This window comes from Mus musculus, chromosome 6 (genome assembly GCF_000001635.26).
Source record: "Mus musculus strain C57BL/6J chromosome 6, GRCm38.p6 C57BL/6J".
In the NCBI taxonomy this organism is placed as follows: domain Eukaryota; kingdom Metazoa; phylum Chordata; class Mammalia; order Rodentia; family Muridae; genus Mus; species Mus musculus.
Window position 1 is genome coordinate 85,329,816 of NC_000072.6, and position 13,818 is coordinate 85,343,633.

Sequence of the window (13,818 nt, forward strand, 5' to 3'; positions counted from 1 at the left end):
CGCAAAGGGCCGTAAAATTTTCATAAGCCAATATTCAAAAAGGGGTAGGGGACTGTTGGCCATCATCAACATCTTATGGAGAGAAAGGCAGCCATAGACAAAACCAATCCATCACCCTTTTCCTACCCTCTGACCTTGCTTGGTTGCTGCCTCTCCCCTGCCCTCCTTTACAGAGAGACCTTTGATCAGGGAGGTGAGAAAGGACTTCCAGAGCCAAGTAAGACCTCAGTTCCCAATCCTACAAAAAGCACTAGGACTAGGGCTGTAGCTCAATTAGTAGAGTGTTTGCCTAGCATGCACAAAGCCTTGGGTTTGGTCCCCAGCACCCATAAAACTAGGTGTGCTGTTGGAACACCTGTCACCCCTGTGCTTCAGAGGTGGAGGCAAGAGAGCTACAAGTTCAGGGTCATTTGTGACTACATAGGAAGTTTGAGGCCCAAGGAGACCCTGAGGATTGGGATGGAGCTCTAAAAGTGGACCATGGTTTATGACACACTGTCAACAGAATCTTCTAGGTCAGTGAGGTCCACTATCAGCAGTCATTAGACACCTACTGTGTGCCAAACACTGAGAACAGGACCCAGGATCCAGAGGAAGATAACTGTGCCCAGGCAAAGAATGTAGCTTCGTTGACAGAAGACTTGTTTAGCATGTGCAAAACTGGATTCTACCTCCAGTACCACATAAACACCGGGGCTGCTCATGTCTGGAGGTAGAGGCAGAGGGTCAGATATGCAAGGTCATACATGGAGAATTTTGAGACCAGCCCGGGGAAGGAACCTGTCCACTCAGAAGAATGTGGCAAACTACTGACTTTAGAATTTTTTCTTAAAGACTAGAACAATTTTGTTGCCATCTTCCAAAATTCCTAAGGAACAATTTAGATACAATTTGGCCAACTGCTGAAATCAAAGGCTTGTAGCTCAATTTCATTCAATTTCACAAACCCCATAGGAGACCCCAGCCCCACTCATTCACAAAGCTCTGAGACACACCTCATCCATCCAGACAATCTGTTAATGTGATAACCTAACCTAACAACACCGAGAGAAGGTAGGCACAGTCCCTGATCCCATATGATGGAATGGAAGAAACATGGTAACAAATAAGCCAAGGGTGTGAGGCTCCTTCGAGGAAATGATGATTTGTGGATAACGTAGGGATGAAGAGGTGCTCAAAAAGAATTGAGAGCAAGAGACAAGACATGTTCCAGTGGGTAGCCCAGGCATGGGAAAGAACAGGATAAGCCCGAGGGTTAAAAACTGCTAGAATGGTGTAAAGAAGGGGGTGAGTGGGGAGTCAAATGTTAAGGAGTGGGCCCTGAAAAACTTTGGGTCCCTTCAGATGTGAGGTCTAAATCTCACAAATAGAGGAAAGCAGTGCAGGCTGTTAAAGACTGCTGCATGGATGGGAATCACCTGATCAGACCTGCACTGTTGGGACTCTGCCATAGAGGAAAAGGAGGAGCTGGGAGACGGCCAGAGCAGGACTGGAAACCCAGGAACCTGTCGGAGGTTCCCATGTCGGCCAAAAAAATAAACGTGTGGACTGGGTTAGCCTTGGAGAGGGAGGCTAGGAGAGCTGTGGGGGAGAAGGGGAGGACTGGGAGTAGCAGAGATGAATGGAGGCTTAAGACTCTAGTTCTTGGGTGGCAGGCTGAGCTGTTTGCAGAGGGAGGAGCAGGTGTGGAAGAAACAGACGTTCTCAGCACCGGTGACTCAGACCTGCTCAGCACCCTTTCTTATCAGACCACTAGGATGCCAACATTGGAGGCCTCTGCAGAGGCCACTGCATACTCCACAGATGTGAACAGCTGCAGAAACTAATCCTCCCCAAACACACTCCACAAGAGTGAAGAGCCCAGGGCAGGAAGCCAATACAAGGTACTCAGTAAATGTTGGGTAGATGGATGACCCATGAGCCATCCAGATTCCAGATACCAGACACCAGACATTGGGGGAAAAGCCCTTACTCAGTTCGTGTTATTAAAAACCCAATTGCCTGGGGTAAGATCAACAACCACTTTTTATCCGGAAAAGGACCTAGGGAATACTTTGGAAGAGTAATCTGCATCTGCGAGGCTCCCACTGGGGGGTTCAGAGCGGAGTTTGGCGTTCTTGATAGGACAACTGGGGTGGGGGTTCCAAAGACAGCAAGTGTTTCCCAGTCGGGAGTGCAGGCTTACTTAAGGATGCGTAGAATGGGGGTGGGGACAAATGGAGGATCACTCAAGGTTAGGCACAAACACCCCTGACAGCGTCTCAATATTTGGTGGCATTTTACACTAGCTGGGACATTAAGTCTCTCCAGATTCCTCCATGCAGAGACATGTCTATTTTTGAAAGAAAACAAGTCCTATTTTAAAAAACTCTAGGGACGTATTCTCAGAAAGCTTAGTTCGACGAAGTTGGGGGGGGGGCTGAATTCGGAACCATTCTCACTTCTAAACCCAGCCACATCCCACCTTTGTAGCATTTTCTTTCTTCCTTCAAAGTTTTCTCTAGCACATCTGCTGTCCCCACTCCTGGCAAGCCCAGGGTCACTTCAGCTCTGGAAGCAGTCTGAGGGTCTGCGGCGTAATAACTAAGCTCCCATGCTCCTGGCTCACAGACCTGGACCTCCGGTTCCATGGCCGAGTTAGTGATACCCGGGTTTCTTGGGTTGGCGTGTCCCCAAGTAAGGTTAATCATAGTCACGGTGCACCCTGAAGAGCCCAAGCGGGTGTGGATGGGGGCCAGCGCTGCGCAGCGGCCGGGAGCAGCGCAAGTAGGACTGGGGCGCACTTGGGACCCTTGGGAGGAGAGCTCAGCTTCGGAGAATGACACAGCGTTTCCCCGCACCGGGCTCTCTCCGCGTTGTCCCAGCCGCATCCCCGCAGAACGCACTAGCTGTCCGGCTGGTCTCATCACTGAAGCCCCAGGCCCCCGGACAGAGATCAGGTCGCTGTACCGGTGCACGCGGTCCCATCCTAGGGCACACGCAGCACCTTGCTGGAGGTTGAGGAACCGGAGCATGACCATGGGGCGTGCCCAGGGAGTTTTGCCCGGAGACTGTCCCGCAGCTCACAAGAAAGGTCAGTCCCACTCGGGGAGAAGTTGAGGAGCATACCGGCCACACCACCGGCCCATGCATCACAAGACGGGAACTTTGCGCCTAGGGCGCATTTGCCAGAGCGACCCCTTCAGAGCCGCTCGGACCCTGGACCGCGACCCGCGTGGCCAATCATCGAGCGACTAGGACGGGGGCTGTGCCAGGGCGCGGGCATCCGCGGAATGACTGTGCCACCCGCCAATAGGAAACCAGAGAGGGAGACCTCGCCCATCCTGTTGCCCAATAGGAAAGGAGCGGCTACAGCCAAGGTCCCCGCACTAGCTGTAGGCTCTGGTGGCCGCGGGTTGGAGACCCTCGAGCTGAAGTGACTTTGCAAGAGATTTGGCTCCGTGCCCTTCCCTGTGTCTCCCTTCCACCCGCTCGTCGCATCCCGAACCTCACCTGCTGGAAGCGGGGCTTGCCCAGCTGGAAAGGGGGCGCATCTGTGGAGGCGTTCGGGGCACTGGCCGCCGCGGACGCCGCTGAGGCTGTGGTTGCTGTATCCGCCATGGCCACTGACGCCCGCAATCTCCAGCCCTTTTAAAATGTCCCTCCTCGGCCCCCGCCACAGTTGCCTCTCCCGATTGGCCGTGAGCAACCGCAGCGAACCGGGCGCGCAGGGGCTTCTGGGGAGTGTAGTTTTCCCCTGCTCTGAGCCTGACAACCTCAGACTGCAGAGAGTTGCACCCACGCAGACCTGGTCTTAGTTCCTACCGCTAAAGCAGCAGGCGTTTGCAGTCCTGAGAATGTATGCAAATGCATGTGCGGATATACGTGTAGGCCTGAGTCTTAGGACAAGGAACCCCTACAAACGCGGACACGACCCGGGATCAGACAAGCAAGGACTCCAGGCAGAGTGGGGTTAATTCGGATGGCCTTCAGCAAGGAGTCGCACTGCGGGATTTTCCTACCGTTTCTTCTATCAAAATCCTGGCTCCAGCCATTCTGCCACTCTCTGAAACAAGCCATGCTCACGCTGCTGTGACCCTTTAACATTCTGCTCATTTTTATCATGGCCTGAGGCGATTCTTTTTATAGGTTCCGCATACGCGTTCATCCGTTCCATCAGCCTACTTCCACAAAAATCCGCTTCCGGATTTTGTACCACGCAGCACTCTCTTGCCTCCTTGCATGTAACTCAGGCTAGCCTGGAACTATGTAGCACAGGCTGGCCTCAAACTTGTGATCCTTCTTCCTCTGCCTCCCAAGTCCCAGGATTACAGGTGCCAGCCAGCAGACAAACCATGAGCTTAAATATCTTTCCTACTGTATGGTGGGGGAGGGGGATGGATAAATCTTCAGTGCAGATATAGGAAGGTTGACACTAGGTACTCAAATGCTTTGGGTGACTTAAATATCCAGAGCTTAAGCATCCTGAGACCCTACTTCTTTTGATCTAAGGAGGTTTGGTCCAAGCCTAATTACTGAGGACCAGCAACAGGGGTGCACCAGGAGCTGTAGAGAATACCAAGGTAATAAACACCTCACCCCCACCCCCTGCAGAATGGCACCAAATGGCAACTGCAGCCCCAGCTAAGTGGTGTGGTTATAAGCCACACTGGGCATGGAGAATGGGGAGTTGATGGTTTCACCCAGGACATAACTCCTTGACTCTAGGGGAGCCTCTGTCTCATGGTGGGATTCAGAGCTAACTTGGGGTTGCCCTCTTGTCCTTCTGGACACAGCATGAGCCATTGGTGGCCCAAGGGCTCATTCACTCACTGATAGCTGACCCACATGGAATAGAACTCACAAATGACCCAAAGAACAGTTCTTATTTTTGGTTTGTATCCTACCTTTCCTTACTGAACTCAGTGGCTTCAGGACAGAAATCACAAAACTTGCCCTCTTTATCCACTCCCCCCACCCCGCCAGGCCCAACACTCAGTAAATATGCCTGTGATCAGTGCCCGTGAGCACAGGCATCCTAGGCACACGGGCCATGAGGCAGTGTTGCCTGTGATTTCAGAGCGGTAGCTCTGTCACCTGAGAACCACACTGCCCTCTCCCACAGGCGGTCTCCTTTGTCCGCTCATTTCAAAACAAACACACAAGCTGGCTGCGGTACGTGATCTTTTTATTCTTCATAAAGTGCTCAAAACATGAAGAACAAGCTCTTTATAGACAGGAGTTTCAACTAGGAGGACAAAGGGCAGAGCAGAGCTGTGCCTGCTTGCTGCCTGTCTGGCTGCACTCTGCAGTATGTGGTAAGGATCAGACAATGAACAAAACCCTGGCCTCAGTTCAGGACCTCTCTGCAGGACACCCCTGCCCTGGCCATGTAGAGAAGCCAAACAGCAAGGATGGATGAAAGATGAGAGAAGGGCTGGGACTAATTAAAGCCCAGAGGAAGACCTAGAAGAGGGACTCAGTTCCTCAAAAGACACCTCCAACACCCAAGGACTGACCCTACCCCCAAACTCTGGGAACTGGTGGCTATTTTCTCATCTCTGAGTTGACCTATAGTTGGTAACTGCACAGTGGTGGACCCCATTGTGGTTCATCTGCTCTATGCTGGCAGAAGACTGACGTCATCCACAGAGAATATTCTCCTGAGGTGTTCTGAGTGAACCCATGACCCTGTCTTTAAGAGACAGCTGGAAAGACGTTACTGCTTCTCCACTGGGCCCAAAGAATCTTTTGTCAGCATCTCACCTCCTTCACTCATACCTTTTGTAATGCACAGCCACCAAGGACCCCCGAGGATGCCAGGGAGACTGGCAGTATTCACAAGCAAGCTAGAAGCTGGACCACAGAGCAGATACCTGACTTCACTTGAATGCACTTCAGCCAAGCCAGGCAAGACAGGAGGGATTGGTGAGCAGGAGGGACTGTACAACAAGGACAGAACAGCTGGAGAGCCACGGGCATTTTCCTAAGCTCAGGTGTCTCCTAAAGCAGAATGAAGCCTCCTGCTTCCAGACAAACCCACTGGTCCAGCATAACTGGGACCCAAGGTCAGACACAGTAAGGTGCAGGATAGCCCCAGACCTACTGTGCACTAGATTTTTTTACCAGGATGCTCCAAATAAGGGTCAAGGGAGGACCAGGAAGTGGGAAGGCGGCTTAGGACACCTCCAAAGCAGGTTGGCCAGAGCCTTAGCTGAGGTACTTCTCGGGGTAGTAAACAGCGTGGTCCACAGCCCCCTTTCAGGACCCTCACAGCCGTTTTCACGTGCTCAACAGGAGGGAGGGGACACCATGGCCAGAGAGACATCTACATCCAGAGGCTCTTGTCCTCACCCACAAAAGGCACGTTTAATTGGTTTCCAAATGTTCTGAGCCCACAGCAGCACAGTTTTGGCATCTGACGAGTGTTAACAGACATGAATGGAGGCCTGGTCCACAAAACATGAGCAGCCCCAAACCCCAACCTGGAGGGTTTCATGTTAGGGAGGTAGGGAGGACTGCAGGAGAAAGAAGTCATTCCCTCTGTGCCCACCCCACCTCCCACCACTACTGGGACATGGAGTGGGAGGGTCTGAAGAGGGGCAGGGGGCAGCTGAGGAATAGGCACATACCACCACCACCACCACCACCACCCCCCACCACCACCACCACCCTGTGTACATGCTCTAGACAGAGAGACAAGACGAAAACACACAGGCTCCTTGCTCTTAGGGTATAGGCACAAGGCTGAAGTGTAGGTGCCCTGGTTGTCTACAGTGCACAGAAAAGCAAGCAGCTTAGTTCCCATCCCTGTCCCAGTGGCCTAGGAGACCCTCCAGGTGCCAGAAGGCAATGGAGATGAAGAGTTGGTCAAGAGGAGAAACAAATGACCAGCCTCATGGGGTGAGCTGTGCTGTCAACAGTGTTGCCTTAGATAATTCAGCTCACCCCAGAACCCAGAGCTCACTCCTGCTCCATCTTGACAGCTAACAACCTTGTTGCAATTCTCTGGGGAGCCCCATAACCTCGCGTGTGAGAATGGTCAGGTAGGGAAGACCCAAGGCTCCAGTGGGAGTTCAAAGAGCCCCTTCCAGCAGCCAGAGCAGAGGCAGGATGGGGAGGGGTGCAGAGAGTCACCATGAGAGCAGGCTTGCCCTACTCAGGTGAGAGCAGTCAGTGGCGGGCACTACACAGGTCCTCACCATCCCTCCAGGGATGGCGTGAAGGGCTACTTGGGGGGGCCAGGGGAGATTTGCAGCAGTGTGGGCGAGGTCTCCATGATCCGCACCAGCAGCCGGTCAATGTAGCTCTCCAGTTCTTGCACATGCTCGTCTCTCTGGCTCAGCTCACGCTCACGCTGCAGGAGCAGGCCAATGAGCTCATCATGAGTCAGGTGATAGTACTTGGCCGACTGGTCCAGCACAGCAGAATCCTATAGCAAAATAGAATGCAACTAAGCAGGGGAGGGCTAGACCTTCCCCCAGCTAGCCCACCCAAACCTGTTTCCCTACTGTAGAACCCCAGACCTGGCAGCAGCCCATCTCTATGGCTGAAGATGTCCTCTCCACTTAAGAGCTGTGGCACGGGGAATTACCAGTTACCTGCTCTGCCCCCAGCATCACTTGGCCTCTGTTCATCTTACGGCCTGTTCTCTCAGTTGCCCCCTAACACCTTGCTGCACCTCACCTTTGGCCTCTTGGTGTCCACACTTGAGCCAAGCTGGGACGCTGGAAGCACAGACTGGATGCCACCAGATGTGACAGTTTTGAGCCTCTCCAGTCCGCTACTCAGGGCTGTGCTCAGGCTGGTACGGGGCTGTTTCCTGTCGGGGCTAGCCTCCACAGGGGCAGCAGTAAGGGGTTTCACAGGGTGGGGACTGCAAAGACAAACAGGAGGTGAGCTGCAGGGACCGAAGGCCGCACAAAGGTTATACCACCGTCTCTATGATATCTCAGGACAGCATCCTGCCCTCCTCAATGCACCAGCATGGAAAACTGGCCTACAAACTCTTCTACCTTGTGATCAGGCTTAGGCAGCCATTTCCCGTGCCTTGTCTTCTACACAGCTAGTGTCCCAGTCAAGCCTGTGGGTGTGAGAACTTCAGGGTGAAGAGCAAGAAAGCCCTACAGACTATGGTGTTCCCTCATCTTTACCTCTCTCTGCTAATGGCTTACCATGAGCTTTGGGACAGGACTGCAAAACCTCTTGACCTGGACCCTGCCTCCTCCCACAACCCTGTCCGGAGCGTGGGGAACTGCCTTCCTTTTCTAACCTCTCCCTTTCCTTGAGTACTCAGGCCAAGACCTCCATGCTGATACCCCAGGCCAAGTAAATCTGCTGGGTCCCCTCCTTGACTTCTGAGCCGACAGCCACCCATCTCTCCCCTTCTTCAAAGACCTGCAGCTAGTGTCCTGACCTCTACCAGCCGCCTCTCCGTCTAAACTGCTAGTTCCCCAGCTTCTCCTTCTCCTGGACACCCTGTATCTCGCCAGCTACAGTCCAGCTGCTTCCCTGGAGTCCTCCTGGACATACCTAGTTCCCCTCACACCTCTAGGAGGCCCTCCAACTCATCCACTTCAGCCTCACCCGTCTTCCTCTCCTAGCTGCACCTGCCCTCTGGCCACCCACTCCCTAATCTAAGAGACAATTAGTGGCTTTCCATTAATTCCTTTAGTGGCTCCTTTCTAGGTAAGATAACAGATTCTAGAACAACGAGGCTCTGCCTGTGCATCCTGGCCCATAACTACCCTCTCCTCAGTCATAAACACCAACGACCATCCGACCTTTACAAAAACTAGCTAGACATAGAAGTACACGCCTGTAATAACAGCACAGCAGAGGCAGAAGCACTAGGAACTCAAGGCCAGCCTCTGCTACATGAAACTGTGCCTCATCACCACCCCCCAAGATATTCCTCTACCCTTCTTCCTACTAACCTAGTTCCTACTGCCGTGTCAAAGCTATGCAAGCTCACCTCCTCCAGGAAACCTAGTGATTCCCTAAGCTAAGCTAACCCTCTCCTGGGATGCCTTAGCACCTGACATTTGCAGTAGTTATATAAGCTGGAAGCATCGGGCCCATAAATCAGCTAACCTGTCCTGGGGGAACCTCACAGATCCACTCACCCTATAGAGACTCCAAGCCTTCGGGCAAAGAATAGAAAGTAAAGCCACTTAGTCTTAGCCCCCCAGCACCCCTGGCACAGGCTCAGGATGACCCGTGCTCCTCAGGACAGGGCTGGTGTCTAGTCTCACAGACAAGAAAGCATATCAAGTGCCCACACAGGGAGCTTCACCTCACTGGGCCTTCACCTGTCCTCTCATCTGGAGTCTGCACTGGAGACGGTCTGAAAGCAACTCCAAGGCCACCTGTCTCAACAGCCACCCTCAGTGCATGGAGGTACCCTCTCAGCAAGCAGCTACAGTGCTAGGCTCTCAGCCTGAACCACCCCCACACTCATCTGAGAAATAGGGACAGTCCTATATGACTATCACTTCACATATACATATGAAGTGAAACCAATTCTGAAAAGAAACCCTGCAAGTGTGAGTATAAATCAAGGTTATACTACAAGATGTGGGCCAGATGAGGACACTGTCACCAGGAAATGAGGAAACCATAGCCACCAGCTCCTACAGCCCCACCCACCACTAGGTGTCACCAGCAGGCCCTACTGCCTCCCTCACTGAATGCTCCCTGGCCATCCACCTGGACTAGGCATGCCTTAGTTCTGGCACAAAAACAGGTGCTTGCTCAGAGCCCTGCACATATGCCTGAGCAGGCCGGGGGCCTCAGAGACCAGGGCTAGATCCTGAGCCACTGCCATCCTGAACTGCTGCCCCTACTGGGTCACTCTCACTGAGCCCTCATCCCAAGTCTCCATGACCACAGCCACAGAGGCATCAGCTGTCCACTCAGCTGCCCTCAACAGATGGGAGTCTAGCCCAGAAAACCAATGACAAAGCAAGCCAGTGAGGTGCCTGCTGCAGCTGAAAAGCCTTTTCTAGGAGCTTTGGGTATGGAAAGCACTTGAAGACCACTTCCTCTCCTCTCCTCTCCTCTGAGCCTGCCTTCAGCTTCCTCTCTAAGTCCCAGACCTTCTACCAGCTCTCTGCTAACTCATCCTACCTGGACAGAAAAATGCTGTGGGTCCCACTACAACCTGTTACCTGAAGAAGTATCATCACTTTGTGGAACTCCCATCCCCCCAACCACAGCATCTTTGTACAACTGATACAGCTCTCATTCCCATCTCCTGCCAGGGCACACTGACTCTCTCCAACCTCACTCCTCAACCCCTACCCTTATCAGGTGCTGTTTCCCAAACCCCCAGCTTATAGGGCCACACAGATGTCCTATGTATAATCAAAGTCAGCGCTGGTCCTACAGAAGTGCATGGCTTCAAAGCCTTGACCACCTGCCTCCAAATAGAGGAGACCCTTACCACGTGCCCTCAGCAAACATGAAGCTGGACAGTGAAATACTTCTACTCCCGGGTCATTTCCCCGCCCACTTTCCTACTGGGAAGGGTTCTGGGTGGACGCTCACCTGCCGCTGGGCTGGGGCTCCTCAGCTGGTCGTGTCTCCAGGGGCAGAAGCACAAGCGGGGAGGCTGGGGTGGCTGCAGCATGGTCTTCCCCATATGATGTAGGGGAGCCCCCAGTGGGGGAGAGCTCAGGGGGACCGAGGGGTGAAGCTGACTCCTCGGGAGGTGAGGAAGAAGAGGTCAAGGGCCAGGCTATAGGCAGGGGAGGGCATGGAGGGCCTGGCACGCCGTGGCGGTGGCTGGCCCAGGGTGGGAGAGGGGGAGGTGGGAAGGCAGGTTCTGGGGGTGTGGGCAACTCTTCTGGACCAGAGTGAATAGAGGATCCCCTTGACCCTGGTGGTGATATGGATGGGAAGCTGGGGGGATCTTGGCTTTCCTGACATAAGAAGGAATTGGAGGTCTCCAATGCCTCCTCCTCCTCTCCCTCTTCCTCCTCTTCCTCCCCCTCCTCCTCTTCCTTGGCCCGCATACTTGACTGCTGGGAGGGGACTGAGAGAGGCCCAAACCCCTCTTTGGCTAGCTCCTGGCTCTTGGTTTCAAAGCCCTCCTCTGTCTCTGAGGTCCCCAAGACCTTCTGACTCAGCAGAGTGGAGCTGATTGAGTTATGGGGTCTGGGGACAGGCCCCTCAGGGCAGCTGGTGGGCCTAGGTGGACAGTCCCCAAACACAGGGCTACTAGTTTCTCCTACTGGGTCTTCAAGTTCTGGCTTACCTATCAGGGTTCCAGAGGGCAGTCTATGCAATTTCTCCAACTCTGGATTTACCCATTCCTCCTTAGACTCTTGGGGACCAATGGCCAATGCACGGGGGGTGCTGTCTTTTTCTACCCCTGGTCCCCTGCTACTTTGCCGCCCTGTAGCATTCTCTTCCTCCTCTTTGTCCTCCTCCTCCACCTGAGAATTGGTGGGTGTGAAGAGGCGTGGTGGCTTGGGAGGTGGAGGGCCAAGCCATGGCCCCTCATCCAATCCCTGCTCTGGCTCTGGCTCCAGCAATGCTGGGAGCCCTTCGCTCCCCATGGGGGGCACAGTATCTGGAGATTCAGGCTGCACCTGGGAAGAAAGTACCCCGTCGGATTCTCCCTTCATGACAGGTGAAGCGACCTCTGCTGTAGGAGAAATGGTGATCACATCCCAAGGCCAGGAATCCTCCACTGTGTTCAGCTCCTGGAAAAGCTGGCTTCCATCTTGGGGGGCCTCCTCATCTCGGCCTCCAGGAGTGTCATCTGAACCAGGAAATCTCTCCCACACACTGAGAACTTCTGGGGAGCTGAACAGAGATGCCCCACTATCTGCTGGACTCTGCCCCGCTCCCCCTTCTGAGGCAGGAAGCTCCCGGTCTGGTGTTGAGGCTGAGGCTTGCAGGTGCAACTGGGATGCCCTGGAGGATGGACCACTCCCTGAAGACCCAAAGGGTCCTGGGTCAGACATACTTGTGCTTGGCTGGTCCAGTTCTGAGTCCACAGAAACCTTGGGCTCTAGCCATATGTTGCTTCCTCTTCTTCCTCTCCCAGGCTCTCCCTGGGGCTCTGTCGCTTTCACTGCCATGGTCCTAGGGCCTGGGTCTTGCAGCCCATCCTCCTCCAGCCCCATTCCTGCAGGGGCCAGGATCCCACTCCCGGCCTCTTGCTGCAGCCTGCCAGCAGCAAAGATGTTGAAGGTGTCGTCCCACTCAGGCAGGGCTTTCCCAGGGGAGGCCAGGGGGGCCAGGCTGGCCCTCGAGGCACTGGGGAGAGAGGGAGCAGGTGAAGGAGAATTTAGTGCTATGTCGGCTTTGAGATCCTCGAAGAAGGGGTTGCTCTGCAAGGAGTTGAGGAACGGGTTGGTGACCCCCAAGAATCCGGATGGGGTGGCTTCAAGGACAATGGTGGCAGCAGCGGCAGTGGCAGCGGCAGGGGAGGTGACTGCAAAAAGGTTAGTGCTTAGCATGGGAGCAGCAGCGGGAGCAGGAGGGGGGGCCAGAGCCTGGGGGGAGCAGGGGTGAGGAGCAGCTGGGTCAGATTCTACCTGAGGAGACACGTCCAGGCTGTGGAGAAGACAAAACCATGAGCCTCCTGGTTAATGCTGAGACTGGAAATATCCCGGCCAAGTACCATCCCTACCCCAACTTCCACCAGGCCAGGTGCCACACCACCACATGGGCTATATGGAGCCACATGACCCAGGGAACCAAATGAATTATGAGGCACCAAAAGGAAGGAGGCTGAGAGAACTCATGGACAAAGACAGCAGTAAGAGAACCAAGCAGGAGCTTGAGTTGCAAACTGAAATAGACTATACTTTACTGAGCTCTTGCAGGAAGGGATAAGGACGAGACTGTCATCAGGCAGATGTCCAAGAGAGCTCGGCACATGGGGAGGGGGCAGAATTACTGGCTAAGGAATTATTCTCCTACAGCAATAGCACCCTCATCTTTCCCCGTGTAGGCCAGCCTATGGCGTACATACATGCTGAGCTAAGCGCCTTTACTTCCCCGGGACACAGTAAGAGAAAAAAGCAAACCAAATACCCCAGTGTGTGCAGACTGGCAGTGGCCTGTGGCTGAGCTTGCTGTCAGACCCCAACTTTGGTGGCCTTACACCTGCCCTCCAGCAGGGTCCCTCCTCACAGGCAGCTTTTCAGTTCTCTAAGCTCCTGGGGTCCCCTTTCTTCACCTCTCCCTCCTAAATGAGAGCATCTGGGGAACCTCCTCATATCCACCTTCCCCACCTAACCAGCAGCTTCACAGAAAGCTCTGGTGGTAGCCAAGGCAGCCGAAGCCAGGCTCCGCTAGCCCGTCATGATGAAAGGTAGGAGGGCAGGAGCCCGGAGCTCACCACACTCTTCCAGGAACTCAAGGCCTAAACTAGACAGGTTGTACATGGTGCTTGGCAGGCAACAGGAAAGAGACCAGGTCAGCCAGAGGCCAGAGGAGGCTCCAAAAACATTGTGGACAGAGGTCAGCTTCCCCAGCAGGACACAGCCAGATTCTCCTAAGGACTCAGCTTCCAAAGCTAACCACGGTGGCAACAGGAGGAGCAGCCGCACAGTGCCGACCTCACCGCAGAGCTGTCCTGGACTACACCACACACTTGCTGCCAACCAAGAAAAGTAAAGGAGGCTGAGGCTTTAGTTGGTGTCATGTTTGCCCAACATGCATGAAGCTCTGGGTTCCATTCCCAGCAGTGCATTGACCAGCTGTGCCAGTACAAGCCCTCAATCCTAGCACTGGTTCAAGGTAATCGTCCACTGCATAGCAAGTTCAAAGGCAGCCTGTGATACATTGGGTTTAAAAATAAATAAATAAATAAATAAATAA

General features: G+C 53.9%; 2 protein-coding genes and 1 non-coding gene across 7 annotated transcripts in view; all 3 read right to left on the minus strand.

The window, feature by feature from the left end:
• Positions 1–3,667, minus strand: part of Sfxn5 (sideroflexin 5) — a 120,434-nt gene extending 116,767 nt beyond the window's left edge. The window contains exon 1 of one of the 3 annotated variants that reach the window (XM_006506816.4): positions 3,493–3,667. In XM_006506816.4, coding sequence (XP_006506879.1) covers positions 3,493–3,600 — 108 coding nt within the window. In that variant the 5' untranslated portion in view covers positions 3,601–3,667. Of the gene's footprint in view, positions 1–2,464; positions 3,245–3,492 lie in introns of those variants that run through there. The other 2 variants (XM_030255684.1, NM_178639.4) reach the window with 2 other exon arrangements.
• A 1,479-nt stretch (positions 3,668–5,146) lies between these two features.
• The window catches only part of Rab11fip5 (RAB11 family interacting protein 5 (class I)), a 39,723-nt gene continuing 31,051 nt past the window's right edge, over positions 5,147–13,818 (minus strand). Inside the window, exons 4-6 of one of the 3 annotated variants that reach the window (NM_001003955.2) lie at positions 10,528–12,546; positions 7,666–7,855; positions 5,147–7,411 (exon numbers count right to left, since the gene is read on the minus strand). In NM_001003955.2, the coding sequence (NP_001003955.1) occupies positions 7,208–7,411; positions 7,666–7,855; positions 10,528–12,546 (2,413 nt within the window). In that variant the 3' untranslated portion in view covers positions 5,147–7,207. The remainder of the gene's footprint in view (positions 7,412–7,665; positions 7,856–10,527; positions 12,547–13,818) is intronic. The other 2 variants (XM_006506366.2, NM_177466.4) reach the window with 2 other exon arrangements.
• Mir705 (microRNA 705) lies at positions 6,477–6,558 on the minus strand. Its single transcript, NR_030486.1, has one exon. It is a non-coding gene; the product is annotated as a microRNA 705 (primary transcript).